At 47.0% G+C, this 16,527-nt stretch overlaps 1 protein-coding gene across 2 annotated transcripts in view; it reads left to right on the forward strand.

Moving 5' to 3' along the window:
- The window catches only part of ILK (integrin linked kinase), a 42,186-nt gene extending 29,054 nt beyond the window's left edge, over window positions 1–13,132 (forward strand). For both annotated transcript variants that reach the window (XM_063433436.1, XM_063433433.1), the window contains exons 6-13: window positions 13–96; window positions 356–441; window positions 746–855; window positions 1,143–1,270; window positions 1,424–1,545; window positions 3,194–3,293; window positions 12,277–12,407; window positions 12,814–13,132. In XM_063433436.1, coding sequence (XP_063289506.1) covers window positions 13–96; window positions 356–441; window positions 746–855; window positions 1,143–1,270; window positions 1,424–1,545; window positions 3,194–3,293; window positions 12,277–12,407; window positions 12,814–12,963 — 911 coding nt within the window. In that variant the 3' untranslated portion in view covers window positions 12,964–13,132. The remainder of the gene's footprint in view (window positions 1–12; window positions 97–355; window positions 442–745; window positions 856–1,142; window positions 1,271–1,423; window positions 1,546–3,193; window positions 3,294–12,276; window positions 12,408–12,813) is intronic.
- Window positions 13,133–16,527: the final 3,395 nt, after the last annotated feature.

Here is a 16,527-nt window from a genome sequence, read left to right on the forward strand (position 1 = left end):
TTTCCTCCACAGATCGTGCGGAGAAGATGGGTCAGAGTATGAACCGGATCCCTTATAAGGACACCTTCTGGAAGGGGACAACTCGAACCAGACCACGTGAGATGATTACAGTTTATTGCTCCTTATTCCTGGTATTCTGGCTGAACCTATCCCTGTCTTGTAGCCGTTTCTCTTTTTCCGGTCTTCTCGATTCCTCTAAATAAATATATATATATATATTTTTTTTTTTTTTCATCTATGTATTCTGCCGTTTTCTATTGCTTTCCCTTTTCTTTCTTTTTCTGCCTCTAACTCCTTTTTTAAAAACAGTTTTTTTCATTTTTGTGTTTTTTTTTATTTTTTATTTCCTTTACAGGAAATGGTACGCTCAATAAACAAGCTGGGATTGATTACACTCAGTTAACGCGTACTCACAAACTCAATGAAAATCATTCTGGAGAGGTGAGAGTGCCGGGTTAGTGGCCAGTCGGCTCACAAAGGGGGAGTGGGATCTTCAAAGGCATCCAGCCTCCTGTTCCCTCTGCCAGTAGATTTGTCTAGCTGCCGGTCACCTTGTTTATTTGTTATTAAGCTAGTCATGCATGTCTGACCAATAGACCTCCTGTCTATCAGCCAACTCTCCCATTTTGGAGCAATTCCAGTAATGTATCAGTAAATGTTTTGGTAATTTCCTTACTATTTGTTTTTAATGTGCAAAAAAATGTTCTTCACCATTTCTTTATCTCGTCCTTGGATTACTTTTCAGCTGTGGAAGGGACGTTGGCAAGGAAATGACATTGTTATTAAACTTCTGAAAATACGAGACTGGAGTACGAGGAAGAGTCGAGACTTTAATGAAGAATACCCCAAACTAAGGTAAGAAATACCGGCAAAAGCTGTTCTTAATAAGACCGAATCAACCCATCAATTCTGGTGGTCACCTACAACTGACATTTGGACCCATGTCAATGTTTTCTCTCCATGAGTTCACATGGTATCTGCGTTTTGCCGTGTTGTGCCATTGTCATGCAGTGTCTACGTTTTTGACCCATGGCAGGGTTGTCATTTGGTGCCTGTTTCATGTAGAATATTCTCCTAGGCCTCCTGATTTTAGTTTTGTGTTTTTTTTTTTGTTTTGTTTTTTCTGTCTCTCATTTCCTTAGGATTTTCTCTCACCCAAATGTTCTCCCAGTTTTGGGTGCCTGTCAGTCTCCACCTGCTCCCCAACCTATATTGATTACCCACTGGATGCCATATGGATCATTATACAATGTTTTACATGAGGGAACAAGTGAGTAATAGCATGTTTTGAGTGACACAGTGCCTGTAAGCGGACACGTTCTGACTTTGCCAACTCAGAACGTGTGTTTGAGTGACTCCGCTAATGCTTGTTATTCCGCTTACATCCATGTGCGTCTTTTTATTTATTTGTAATTTTTTTTAGGTCTGGTGGTGGACCAGTGTCAAGCTGTGAAGTTTGCCCTAGACATTGCCCGTGGGATGGCATTCCTTCACACTCTAGAACCACTCATCCCACGACACTATCTTAACAGCCGCAGTGTAATGGTGCGTTTCTTTGAAGTTCTGCTTTCTGTATCAACTCCCCTTTTCACACCCAGCATTCTTCCTATAGTTACATAGTTACATAGCTGAAAAGAGACTTGCGTCCATCAAGTTCAGCCTTCCTCACATTTGTTTTTTTGCTGTTGATCCAAAAGAAGGCAAAATAAAAACCCAGTTTGGAGCACTTCCAATTTTGCAACAAGCTAGGAAAAAAAAAAAAAAAAAAAAAATTCCTTCTTGACCCCAGAATGGCAGTCAGATTTATCCTTGGATCAAGCAGTTATTACCCTACATTGAAAGATTATATCCTTGAATATTCTGTTTTTGCAAGTATGCATCTAGTAGCTGTTTGAACATCTGTATGGACTCTGATAAAACCACTTCTTCAGGCAGAGAATTCCACATCCTGATTGTTCTTACAGTAAAAAAAAACCTTTCCTTTGCCTTAGACGAAATCTTCTTTCTTCTAGTCTAAATGCATGGCCTCGTGTCCTATGTAAAGTCCGGTTTGTGAATAGATTTCCACACAATGGTTTGTATTGGCCTCGAATATATTTGTATAATGTTATCATATCCCCTCTCAGGCGACGTTTTTCTAAACTAAATAGGTTTAAATTTGTTAACCTTTCTTCATAGCTGATATGTTCCATTCCTTTTATTAATTTTGTAGCCCGCCTCTGCACTTTTTCTAGTGCCATAATATCCTTCTTTAGAACAGGTGCCCAAAATTGCACAGCATATTCAATGTGTGGTCTTACCAGTGATTTATAAAGAGGCAAAATTATATTCTCGTCCCGAGAATGAATGCCCTTTTTCATGCATGACAATACCCTACTGGCCTTGGCCACTGCTGATTGACATTGCACATTGTTGCATAGTTTGTTGTCTATAACAATTCCCAAGTCCTTTTCGTGTGTTGTTATCCCTAATTCGCTTCCATTAAGGGTATACGTTGCTTGTGTATTCTTTACGCCGAAGTGCATAACTTTGCATTTTTCAACATTAAATTTCATCTGCCATTTGAGTGCCCAGTCCCCCAGTCTATCTAAATCCCTCTGCAGCAAAGTAATATCTTGCTCACATTGTATTGTTTTACAAAGTTTTGTGTCATCTGCAAACACTGAAACATGACTTTCAATGCTGTCTTCAAGATCATTTATAAACATGTTAAATAGAAGGGGTCCCAGAACAGACCCCTGAGGGACACCACTTGCCACCTCTGTCCAGCTTGAAAATTTACCATTAACGACAACTCTTTGTACTCTGTCTTTAAGCCAATGTTCTACCCAAGAACAAGCATTTTCATCTAGACCGATTTCCTTGAGTTTGAACACTATAGAACTGTTTTCTTAATTCGATGCCCCTACTGCATGCCACCATTGCTTTCTGTTATTTATTAAAGGTCCCCTTAATGTAATGGATAGCTCTGTTTTTCTACTACCACTCAAAACTTTTTTTTATTTTTTTAAATTTATTTTTATTAGAAAGACATCCGTCCCCACACGCACACCCACTTTCTTCATTCACTCTTTGTCCATAATATATCTCCATCTATAACCTCTGCGTCCTTCATCTCCAAAGGCTTCCGGCACATATCTCTTCCTGTTTGTCTTTTCTGTCAGTCTCTCACCTTGTTGACTCTCCTTGACAGATTGATGAAGATATGACTGCTCGGATCAGCATGGCTGATGTCAAACTTTCGTTTCAATGTCCAGGTCGGATGTACTGCCCAGCTTGGGTGGCACCTGAGGGTATGTTTAAAGTTCTGCATTTCTTACGGAAAGGAAAAACACTAGATCTAGATATATAGATGGTCTGCATGAAATGTCTGTGCGGTACTGGCGTTTGTGTCTGTGTAAAATGTAAATGCGGTGCTGGCATCAGTGTCTGTGTAAAGTGTGAATACAATATTGTGGTTAGTTTCTGTGTAAGGTGTGAATGCAGTGCTAGAGTTGGTGTCTGTAAAATGTGAATGCGGTGCTGTGATCAGTGTCTATACAGAAACTAACCACAATATTGTATTCACACCTTATGCAAAGTGTGAATGCGGGGCTGGAGTTGGTGTCTGTGAGGTGTGTCTGCGGGGCTGGAGTTGGTGTCTGTGAGGCGTGTCTGCGGGGATGGAGTTGGTGTCTGTGAGGTGTGTCTGCGGGGATAGAGTTGGTGTCTGCGAGGTGTTAATGCGGGGATGGAGTTGGTGTCTGTGAGGCGTGAATACGGGGATGGAGTTGGTGTCTGTGAGGTGTGTCTGCGGGGATGGAGTTGGTGTCTGTGAGGTGTGTCTGCGGGGATGGAGTTGGTGTCTGTGAGGTGTGTCTGCGGGGATGGAGTTGGTGTCTGTGAGGTGTGACTGCGGGGATGGAGTTGGTGTCTGTGAGGTGTGAATGTGGTGCTGGGGTTGGTGTCTGCGAGGTGTTAATGCGGGGATGGAGTTGGTGTCTGTGAGGCGTGAATGCGGGGATGGAGTTGGTGTCTGCGGGGATGGAGTTGGTGTCTGTGAGGCGTGAATGCGGGGATGGAGTTGGTGTCTGTGAGGCGTGAATGCGGGGATGGAGTTGGTGTCTGCGAGGTGTTAATGCGGGGATGGGGTAAGTGTGTGTAAAATGTGAATGCGGTGCTGGGATCAGTGTCTATACAGAAACTAACCACAATATTGTATTCACACCTTATGCAAAGTGTGAATGCGGGGCTGGAGTTGGTGTCTGTGAGGTGTGACTGCGGGGATGGAGTTGGTGTCTGTGAGGTGTGACTGCGGGGATGGAGTTGGTGTCTGTGAGGTGTGACTGCGGGGATGGAGTTGGTGTCTGTGAGGTGTGACTGCGGGGATGGAGTTGGTGTCTGTGAGGTGTGACTGCGGGGATGGAGTTGGTGTCTGTGAGGTGTGACTGCGGGGATGGAGTTGGTGTCTGTGAGGTGTGACTGCGGGGATGGAGTTGGTGTCTGTGAGGTGTGACTGCGGGGATGGAGTTGGTGTCTGTGAGGTGTGACTGCGGGGATGGAGTTGGTGTCTGTGAGGTGTGACTGCGGGGATGGAGTTGGTGTCTGTGAGGTGTGACTGCGGGGATGGAGTTGGTGTCTGTGAGGTGTGACTGCGGGGATGGAGTTGGTGTCTGTGAGGTGTGACTGCGGGGATGGAGTTGGTGTCTGTGAGGTGTGACTGCGGGGATGGAGTTGGTGTCTGTGAGGTGTGACTGCGGGGATGGAGTTGGTGTCTGTGAGGTGTGAATGTGGTGCTGGGGTTGGTGTCTGCGAGGTGTTAATGCGGGGATGGAGTTGGTGTCTGTGAGGCGTGAATACAGGGATGGAGTTGGTGTCTGCGAGGTGTTAATGCGGGGATGGAGTTGGTGTCTGTGAGGTGTTAATGCGGGGATGGAGTTGGTGTCTGTGAGGTGTGACTGCGGGGATGGAGTTGGTGTCTGTGAGGTGTGACTGCGGGGATGGAGTTGGTGTCTGTGAGGTGTGACTGCGGGGATGGAGTTGGTGTCTGTGAGGTGTGACTGCGGGGATGGAGTTGGTGTCTGTGAGGTGTGACTGCGGGGATGGAGTTGGTGTCTGTGAGGTGTGACTGCGGGGATGGAGTTGGTGTCTGTGAGGTGTGACTGCGGGGATGGAGTTGGTGTCTGTGAGGTGTGACTGCGGGGATGGAGTTGGTGTCTGTGAGGTGTGACTGCGGGGATGGAGTTGGTGTCTGTGAGGTGTGACTGCGGGGATGGAGTTGGTGTCTGTGAGGTGTGACTGCGGGGATAGAGTTGGTGTCTGTGAGGTGTGAATGTGGTGCTGGGGTTGGTGTCTGCGAGGTGTTAATGCGGGGATGGAGTTGGTGTCTGTGAGGTGTTAATGCGGGGATGGAGTTGGTGTCTGTGAGGCGTGAATGCGGGGATGGAGTTGGTGTCTGCGAGGTGTTAATGCGGGGATGGGGTAAGTGTGTGTAAAATGTGAATGCGGTGCTGGGATCAGTGTCTATACAGAAACTAACCACAATATTGTATTCACACCTTATGCAAAGTGTGAATGCGGGGCTGGAGTTGGTGTCTGTGAGGTGTGACTGCGGGGATGGAGTTGGTGTCTGTGAGGTGTGAATGTGGTGCTGGGGTTGGTGTCTGTGAGGTGTTAATGCGGGGATGGAGTTGGTGTCTGTGAGGCGTGAATACAGGGATGGAGTTGGTGTCTGCGAGGTGTTAATGCGGGGATGGAGTTGGTGTCTGTGAGGTGTTAATGCGGGGATGGAGTTGGTGTCTGTGAGGCGTGAATGCGGGGATGGAGTTGGTGTCTGCGAGGTGTTAATGCGGGGATGGGGTAAGTGTGTGTAAAATGTGAATGCGGTGCTGGGATCAGTGTCTATACAGAAACTAACCACAATATTGTATTCACACCTTATGCAAAGTGTGAATGCGGGGCTGGAGTTGGTGTCTGTGAGGTGTGACTGCGGGGATGGAGTTGGTGTCTGTGAGGTGTGAATGTGGTGCTGGGGTTGGTGTCTGCGAGGTGTTAATGCGGGGATGGAGTTGGTGTCTGTGAGGCGTGAATACAGGGATGGAGTTGGTGTCTGCGGGGTGTTAATGCGGGGATGGAGTTGGTGTCTGCGGGGATGGAGTTGGTGTCTGTGAGGCGTGAATGCGGGGATGGAGTTGGTGTCTGCGAGGTGTTAATGCGGGGATGGGGTAAGTGTGTGTAAAATGTGAATGCGGTGCTGGGATCAGTGTCTATACAGAAACTAACCACAATATTGTATTCACACCTTATGCAAAGTGTGAATGCGGGGCTGGAGTTGGTGTCTGTGAGGTGTGACTGCGGGGATGGAGTTGGTGTCTGTGAGGTGTGAATGTGGTGCTGGGGTTGGTGTCTGCGAGGTGTTAATGCGGGGATGGAGTTGGTGTCTGTGAGGCGTGAATACAGGGATGGAGTTGGTGTCTGCGAGGTGTTAATGCGGGGATGGAGTTGGTGTCTGTGAGGCGTGAATACAGGGATGGAGTTGGTGTCTGCGAGGTGTTAATGCGGGGATGGAGTTGGTGTCTGTGAGGCGTGAATACAGGGATGGAGTTGGTGTCTGCGAGGTGTTAATGCGGGGATGGAGTTGGTGTCTGTGAGGTGTTAATGCGGGGATGGAGTTGGTGTCTGTGAGGTGTGACTGCGGGGATGGAGTTGGTGTCTGTGAGGTGTGACTGCGGGGATGGAGTTGGTGTCTGTGAGGTGTGACTGCGGGGATGGAGTTGGTGTCTGTGAGGTGTGACTGCGGGGATGGAGTTGGTGTCTGTGAGGTGTGACTGCGGGGATGGAGTTGGTGTCTGTGAGGTGTGACTGCGGGGATGGAGTTGGTGTCTGTGAGGTGTGACTGCGGGGATGGAGTTGGTGTCTGTGAGGTGTGACTGCGGGGATGGAGTTGGTGTCTGTGAGGTGTGACTGCGGGGATGGAGTTGGTGTCTGTGAGGTGTGACTGCGGGGATGGAGTTGGTGTCTGTGAGGTGTGACTGCGGGGATGGAGTTGGTGTCTGTGAGGTGTGACTGCGGGGATGGAGTTGGTGTCTGTGAGGTGTGACTGCGGGGATGGAGTTGGTGTCTGTGAGGTGTGACTGCGGGGATGGAGTTGGTGTCTGTGAGGTGTGACTGCGGGGATGGAGTTGGTGTCTGTGAGGTGTGACTGCGGGGATGGAGTTGGTGTCTGTGAGGTGTGAATGTGGTGCTGGGGTTGGTGTCTGCGAGGTGTTAATGCGGGGATGGAGTTGGTGTCTGTGAGGTGTTAATGCGGGGATGGAGTTGGTGTCTGTGAGGCGTGAATGCGGGGATGGAGTTGGTGTCTGCGAGGTGTTAATGCGGGGATGGGGTAAGTGTGTGTAAAATGTGAATGCGGTGCTGGGATCAGTGTCTATACAGAAACTAACCACAATATTGTATTCACACCTTATGCAAAGTGTGAATGCGGGGCTGGAGTTGGTGTCTGTGAGGTGTGACTGCGGGGATGGAGTTGGTGTCTGTGAGGTGTGAATGTGGTGCTGGGGTTGGTGTCTGTGAGGTGTTAATGCGGGGATGGAGTTGGTGTCTGTGAGGCGTGAATACAGGGATGGAGTTGGTGTCTGCGAGGTGTTAATGCGGGGATGGAGTTGGTGTCTGTGAGGTGTTAATGCGGGGATGGAGTTGGTGTCTGTGAGGCGTGAATGCGGGGATGGAGTTGGTGTCTGCGAGGTGTTAATGCGGGGATGGAGTTGGTGTCTGTGAGGCGTGAATACAGGGATGGAGTTGGTGTCTGCGGGGTGTTAATGCGGGGATGGAGTTGGTGTCTGCGGGGATGGAGTTGGTGTCTGTGAGGCGTGAATGCGGGGATGGAGTTGGTGTCTGCGAGGTGTTAATGCGGGGATGGGGTAAGTGTGTGTAAAATGTGAATGCGGTGCTGGGATCAGTGTCTATACAGAAACTAACCACAATATTGTATTCACACCTTATGCAAAGTGTGAATGCGGGGCTGGAGTTGGTGTCTGTGAGGTGTGACTGCGGGGATGGAGTTGGTGTCTGTGAGGTGTGACTGCGGGGATGGAGTTGGTGTCTGTGAGGTGTGACTGCGGGGATGGAGTTGGTGTCTGTGAGGTGTGACTGCGGGGATGGAGTTGGTGTCTGTGAGGTGTGACTGCGGGGATGGAGTTGGTGTCTGTGAGGTGTGACTGCGGGGATGGAGTTGGTGTCTGTGAGGTGTGACTGCGGGGATGGAGTTGGTGTCTGTGAGGTGTGACTGCGGGGATGGAGTTGGTGTCTGTGAGGTGTGACTGCGGGGATAGAGTTGGTGTCTGTGAGGTGTGAATGTGGTGCTGGGGTTGGTGTCTGCGAGGTGTTAATGCGGGGATGGAGTTGGTGTCTGTGAGGTGTTAATGCGGGTGTAACGGACCGTTTCAGCATAAAAGGGGAAAAATGCGTTTAGGCGATAATCCCCTTTTCTGGATACAGGCACAGCTACTGCAGAACACCACACTCCCGATCTGGATACGAAATAACACTCCGAACTGGAACAGCTGAACAAGAAAAGCATACAATCGGCTTACACTCTTGGCAGTCAGCTTACAATCCAATCCCCCCCCAAGAACGAGACGACACTCATTTTGAGGGTTAAGCAGGAACTCAAGACTGGGACACCCAGTCTGGCTTTTATTACAAACAAGTACATACAGGACACTCCCAGGGGGAGGATGAATTTAACCAATCACATGGATGTACCTCCCACACATTTCCTCCCCTTAGATTAGCACTTAACATAATTATACCGTACACCCTTATTACCTACACAAATATAGTTTTTAAAGTGCAACACGTCCAGGGGCCATAGTCAGCGGGCAGGAGGCCAGCAGCCAGGCCTCTCCAGTTCACAGTGGCGAAGCTGGTTTCGCCACATTTCTCCCCTTTGCCAATTAGACTAACAGGGTACCTGACTTTCTGCCGGTCAGTGCCCTGGTTAGTCCAGCAACCCACCCACAAAACAGAAATAACAGAGCAGCCCACCCACACTAACCGGTTACTACATCTGGGTGAGGAAGGATTTTGTCCAAGTTCTGGTGTTTCACCACTGCTGCGTGGGAGACGGGTAGGCTGCCTTGGTGGGTTGCTGAGGGGGCAGAGACCAGCGGTACTCTGTCCTGTTGCCAGCACTACCACGGGAGTAGTCTGGTGGGCGTCTGGTTGCTGGAGACTGGCTGTCTCCCCTTTAGGTGCACAGCTCGACTGCTGGAGGGGGAGACCGACTGTCTCCCCTTTGGATCCATCACACTGAGGCTGGGGAACAGGACCGACCGTCCCTATCCCTTGTGCTGTAAGTGCAGAGACTACGGTCCCATCTGCACAGTTGTGGGGCTTAACATCTCCCCTTGGTGGGTTAGGTTGCCGTGGGAGAGAGGGTGTAACAAGTTCCTCTCTCTGGATGGCAAACTGCCGCTGGGGAGAAAGGATGGCACCTTCTGCTCCCTGGGGTACACACTGCCGCTGGGGGGGAAGGAGGACACCATCAGCTCCCTGGGGTACACACTGCCGCTGGGGAGGAAGGATTGCACCTTCTGCTCCCTGAGACACACCCTGCCGCTGGGGAGGGAGGACACGGCTCTCCTCTCCCTTTACTTCACACTGCCTTCCAGGCACATCACTTTGCTGCTGGGGGGCAGGAACAACAACCTCTGCCCCCTGTAACTCAGCCTGCCGCTGGGGAGGAAGGACGACACCTTCATCTCCCTGGGGTGTACGCTGCCACTGGGGAGGAAGGACGACACCTTCATCTCCCTGGGGTGTACGCTGCCACTGGGGAGGAAGGACGACACCTTCATCTCCCTGGGGTACACACTGCCGCTGGGGAGGGAGGACGCTGCTCTCCTCTCCCTTCACTTCACACTGCCCTCCCGGCACATCACTTTGCTGCTGGGGGGCAGGAACAACAACCTCTGCCCCCTGTAACTCAGCCTGCCGCTGGGGAGGATGGACGACACCATCAGCTCCCGGAGACACACACTGCCGCTGGGGAGGGAGGACGCTGCTCTCCTCTCCCTTTACTTCACACTGCCTTCCTGGCACATCACTTTTCTGCTGGGGGGCAGGAACAACAACCTCTGCCCCCTGTAACTCAGCCTGCCGCTGGGGAGGAAGGACGACACCTTCATCTCCCTGGGACACACACTGCCGCTGGGGAGGAAGGACGACACCTTTAGCTCCCTGGGACTTACTCTGCCGCTGGGGAGGATGGACGACACCATCAGCTCCCTGGGTTACACACTGCCGCTGGGGATCTGGGCCGACTGCCCAGCATCCCTGTAGGGCCGGTAGAGAGACCTCGGTCCCATCTCCACCTGCCTGTTGTGGTTCCTCACAGGACCAATCTATGAGGACCCCTACTTCGGGTTCTTCCTGCCGCCTCGGGGGGGGGCGGCTAACCTCCTCGGATGCAGCCTCTACTCTGCTGCTGTACCACTCTTCCTGCTCATCATACTCTTCGTCCATCTTTGAGTTTTGCTCAGCCATGACCTGGTTCCAGATCCCCTGGAATGTGTCCATGGATATATAACCCCCATACTGGGCCACTTGCTGCCTCACCTTGGCCATAAAATCATCTTCAGCGTCAGAGCCTTCCATACTTGTCTGCTCCAAGTCGCTGGATACCTCTGCTGCCAGGGGCGCTGCACGAATGCTAACGTTGCCCTCAATTTGTAACTCCAAGGAATTGGTGTTCTGTAGCTGTCCTTCTGGTTGTAGGAACGATCCCGCCGCTTGCCACCAATTGTAACGGACCGTTTCAGCATAAAAGGGGAAAAATGCGTTTAGGCGATAATCCCCTTTTCTGGATACAGGCACAGCTACTGCAGAACACCACACTCCCGATCTGGATACGAAATAACACTCCGAACTGGAACAGCTGAACAAGAAAAGCATACAATCGGCTTACACTCTTGGCAGTCAGCTTACAATCCAATCCCCCCCAAGAACGAGACGACACTCATTTTGAGGGTTAAGCAGGAACTCAAGACTGGGACACCCAGTCTGGCTTTTATTACAAACAAGTACATACAGGACACTCCCAGGGGGAGGATGAATTTAACCAATCACATGGATGTACCTCCCACACATTTCCTCCCCTTAGATTAGCACTTAACATAATTATACCGTACACCCTTTTCCCCAATTCCTGGATGTACCCCAAAAACAGGGGGTACACCTTTAAATCCAGCATCGCTGGATAGCCCTTATTCAGGGGGACAACATATCCAAAGTTCAAGTAATTCGGATGAATGGTTCGTGAGATATGGGGTTCCAAAGATTTGACCGACCGCATGGGTAAAGTATCCGAAAACAGTTCCATGCATTTTGGCCCTGCGGTCGGTCACAAACAAGGGAATGAAAACAGGCGAATTGCCTGTGTTATAGAGCCTGGAGAGGGTTTGAATGAATTCCCTTGTTTGTGGGGTTGTTTCTACCGAACGGCGGGTCATTCGGTAGTTTCCATACGAATTTCTGGAAGTATGGAGGTCTCAGCGGTGTTTGCCTAGTCAAGTGTCCGATTTTAGTTCCAGACACTCGACGGCAAAACACCGCTGTTCGGTAGTTTAAGATGGCCGCCGCCACGTGTTTGTTTCCCGAATGGCGGCCACCCAGAGGACAAAGAATACATTACACTGATTGCCAATTACCCGTTTGCAACATTGTTGCAAACGGTAATTGGAGGCACACTTAGTCCTGGGTGGTCTGGTTGTTCGGTAGTTTCACTCAATACAATGAATGGAGTGATTCTACCGAACAATCAGATGAATGCTGTACATATATATAACCCAGGTAACTGCATACAACAATACATACATGACATTAAAGTATTAAAGGCAGGATTACTGTACTACGCTCCACAGTCTTAAAGGTACAGTAGTCCCAAAAGTTCCAATATGTCCATCGCTGCTTTTAAAGGGCCAGCAGCAGCAATACAAATTATTACCTGCCCAAATATAGTTTCTAAAGTGCAACACGTCCAGGGGCCATAGTCAGCGGGCAGGAGGCCAGCAGCCAGGCCTCTCCAGTTCACAGTGGCGAAGCTGGTTTCGCCACAGCGGGGATGGAGTTGGTGTCTGCGAGGATGGAGTTGGTGTCTGTGAGGTGTTAATGCGGGGATGGGGTAAGTGTGTGTAAAATGTGAATGCGGTGCTGGAGTTAGAGTATCTGCATAAGGAGTAATCTCTCCCCTACTATTTATGATTTAATGCATTAACCCCCAGAATTGATCTTTCTCAGCTCTCCAGAAGCGTCCTGAAGACATTAATCGCCGTTCGGCTGACATGTGGAGCTTTGCAGTTCTTCTCTGGGAGCTAGTAACGCGTGAAGTTCCCTTTGCTGACCTTTCAAACATGGAGATTGGCATGAAGGTGAGTGACAGAGAACAGACTTTTATTTTCTTATCATTGATGCTGGGGCCGTAATGCTGTGATTAGTCAATCATGTCACATTGGGATACTGTGGCTGGTTATCTCTGTCCAATATGGATGGCGTTATCTGGTGAATAAATCCTTTCACAAAGGAATGACCCAGACTACCAGTACCTCTCCACTATGGAACAGAACTTTTTCAGTAAATTAATACTTCATGGTCCCAACTCCTGAATTATGTCTAAACTGTTGAATTCTGTCTCCTATTGATGCCCCGCACTGACGCATTTGGTCCCCATGACCCAAATTGCTGATCTCTGCCACCCAAGTGTGGCCCAGACTGCTGAATCCATCCCCATTGGGTTGCACTGACTAAGGCAAGTAATTATGTTGGGATGTTTTACAGGTGTCCCTGGAAGGCCTCCGTCCCACAATACCCCCTGGTATCTCACCACATATCTGCAAACTGATGAAGATCTGTATGAATGAGGACCCAGCCAAGCGACCCAAGTTTGATATGATTGTTCCCATCCTGGAGAAAATGCAGGAGAAGTAACAGGTTTCCTTCTGTACACAACTTGGCAAAAATATTCAACCAGAGCAACTGATATGCAAAACCACAGCTACGCAATCACCAATGGTGGCCTTAGCCTAAACATTCGCCATTATGGGTTGCCAAGTGCCTTCCAGAAAAAGTGAACTGTCTTAATTACCTACTCCAGCAAGAGAGTGCGCTCTCCAACAATTGCATGATCTTTACAAACACGCATAGTGTGCAGCCAGGTACACATAACAAAAGGACACAGATTGATTTGCACATACATTGCTAAGCATGCAGACTAATGGAACTAAAACTTCTGATTATACCTGGAGGACCGGATTCACTAAGCTGGGATTGATATAAGCTTTCTCCTGTCTCTCATCAATGCGAAAGTGTTTACGAGCTGTCTCTGCATGTCGTCACATGGGAGAACTATGCCTCAGCAGTAGATCTTTGCTTTCACTGCTCTGATTGTCCTGGCCGGTGGCGTTGCTTCTAACCATACAGCACCGGTGCTCTGATTGTCCTGGCCGGTGGCGTTGCTTCTAACCATACAGCACCGGTGCTCTGATTGTCCTGGCCGGTGGCATTGCTTCTAACCATACAGCACTGCTCACACAAGGCTGCCAGAGGAGTTTATCATGCACAGGTTATGCTTGGTTCTATTGTTGTGGTTGCAGAATATTACCTATCGGAAGAGTTGTGTGATGCCACATAATCTGTAAGGGTCCATGTGCACGCCATGCTTGGTGGAATAATATAGAGTGGTGTCGCTCCCTATATGCTGTGCAGCCACATCTCTATATAGCAAGTGCCCTGTATAATTCTATATCACAATGTATCACTATAGTATGGATCATATCTTGCTGCTTGCATACACGTCAAGGCCATTCTGGTCTCTGTGTACCCTCAGTGTCCCCCTTCAGCCATTCATACCGGGGTGACTTTTCTATAAATATATATATATAAATATAAAATAATTAACCTTGCTCACATTGAAAGCTAATAAATACTATTTTAAAAATAGCAAAGGATTTTGTGTTTTGTTTAATCTTTATACTTTTCGCTCCATTTTTACAGTTTTCCCATGTGTTCTGTAATGTTGACCTATATTGAACAACGATTGGTTTGGGATGTCCACGTATGAAATCAGGTGGCTTAAAAGAGTCCCTTTAACCCCTTAAGGACCAAACTTCTGGAATAAAAGGGAATTATGACGTGTCACACACGTCATGTGTCCTTAAGGGGTTAAGAACCATAACTACTATTGTACTGAAGGGATTGTGATGCAAAGGCCCTGTCCCTGCAGCCTTTGGTATTTAAATAAAAACTGTCCATTGTCTGTATTTTTTTTTTTTTTTTTTTTTAAATATAAATTCTTTTATTACTTTTTTTTTTACAAAAATACAAAGACCAACAACACAACACAAATCACTTTATACCATTACATAGTTAACACATTTGAAAGCCTCAATAGACACACATATAACTTATTACACCCTTTTCTCCTCGGGGGATATGCCAGGAGAGAGAACTGTCTATGGTCAGGCCTCTATCTAATCTAATAAATACCAGTCAATATATTCTAGTTTAATTTAAAGAATACTTTCCAATTTATTAACCCAACTTTGCCATAAGACCAATCTTTTTGGGGAGTTCAGGTATGGTATACTTAAATCTCTTTCCATCTCCACCTGAAGATTGATTTGAATTTTAATATCTTCCCAAAATAATACTTGATTAGATTTCCAATTTCGTGCCAGAACAATTTTAAATGCAATAAAGCAGTGAATTATAAAACATCTGACTGTGTATGGCATACTCGGCCAATGCATATGCAGCAGGACTCCCTCTGGTTTCTTGTCAAGAGCTATTCCTGTTAAATCCTTAATAAAACGTATCAATCTCTCAATTGAGATCTGAATATTTGAACAACTCCACCAAATGTGGAGAAATGATCCATCCTCTTTATCGCATCTCCAACATCTGGAAGTAACTCCTGGAAACATCTGAGATAGCTTGCTAGGAACTAAATACCATCTGTAGATGACCTTATAATAGGTCTCTAATAGATTTAGACATTGGACCTGACTACGGGTATTGTTTATAGCTTTACACCAATCTTGGTAATCCAGAGAACAATTTAGATCTTTTTCCCATTTATTTTTCTGGGGGAAGCTGGATATCTCCTTGATGTTTCTAATTGCGTCTATAGCTTTAGCTAGAACTTTAGGAATAATCTGGTTTGAGAATATAAATTTTATCAGAGTGGGAGCTTTTCCAGACTCTCTGATGAGATGTTTCTGCAGGAAGTGTTTAAGCCTCAAGTAGTTAAACCTCTCTCGTTGGGAGAGTTGATACTTTTGCGCAATAGAGTCAAAAGACATTATTTTACCTGAAGATAGTATCTGTGACACTTTATTTATTCCCTGTGCTCTCCAGGTACACAGGGACAAATCTGTCATATTGGCTTCTACTATCCTCAGGTTTGCCGTGTCCATGATTGCATACTTAAGGTCTAATTTCTTTTTGATTTCCTCCCAAACAGGCAGCATTTGAGCCCATATCACATTATTATTAATGTCAATCCCCATTTTATCCGCATTTTTCGTATTCCATATCAGACCCTCGGGGTGTTTTAATCTCAGATCTTCCATTTCTATATTGAACCAGCTTTCTTCTTTAGCTGTCCCCGTCTGGGATCTATATATATGGATGATCACATTTGCCCAATACATAACTCTTATATTGGGAAAGTTTAAACCTACTAACTTAGTTTTCAAAGAAAGAATATTTCTGTTGATTCTATTTTTTCTTACCCTTATTAATAAAGTTTTCTAAATTGCTTTGTAATAGCATCAGCCAGGTATCTGGAATCCTAAGTGGGATCATTTGAAATAGATAATTCCATTTGGGAATAATGTAAGAATTAATAACATTAATGCGGCCCCACCAAGTGATTTGCATATTTCTCCATTCTTTAAGTAATAAGTTTGTACTTTTTAGTAATTTTAGGAAGTTTTCTTCCATCATTCTCTCTATATTCTTTGTGATGGATATACCTAGGCAATCGAATTTCTGCGATGCCCATGTGAATGCATATTTATTACTAATTGCTTCTCTTGATTTCTTGTCTAGTTCGATACTCATCACCACTGTTTTTTCTTTATTTAACTTATAGTTGGCTAATTGACTATACAGTCTAACTTCCTCCATCCAATAATTCAAGGACCTGATTGGGTCAGTAATTGATAACAAGATGTCATCCGCATAGAGACTGATTTTAAATTCTTTATCCCTTATTTTATATCCTTTTATATCTTCGTTTTTCCTAATATTTTCTGCTAAAGATTCTATTGAGAGAATATATAATAATGGCGAAAGTGGGCAGCCTTGTCGCACCCTATTATTTACTGATACCCAGTCTGAACAAACATTTGGGCCTCCTATTCTAGTTGTAGGATTTTTATATAAGGACATGATACCTCTTAACATCCAGCCGTCTATTCCATATGCTTCCAAAGATGATTCTAAAAACTTCCAATTCAGCCTATCGAAAGCTTTTTCTGCATCGACTGC

The sequence above is a fragment of the Pelobates fuscus genome, chromosome 1 (assembly GCF_036172605.1).
Source record: "Pelobates fuscus isolate aPelFus1 chromosome 1, aPelFus1.pri, whole genome shotgun sequence".
NCBI classification, from domain to species: domain Eukaryota; kingdom Metazoa; phylum Chordata; class Amphibia; order Anura; family Pelobatidae; genus Pelobates; species Pelobates fuscus.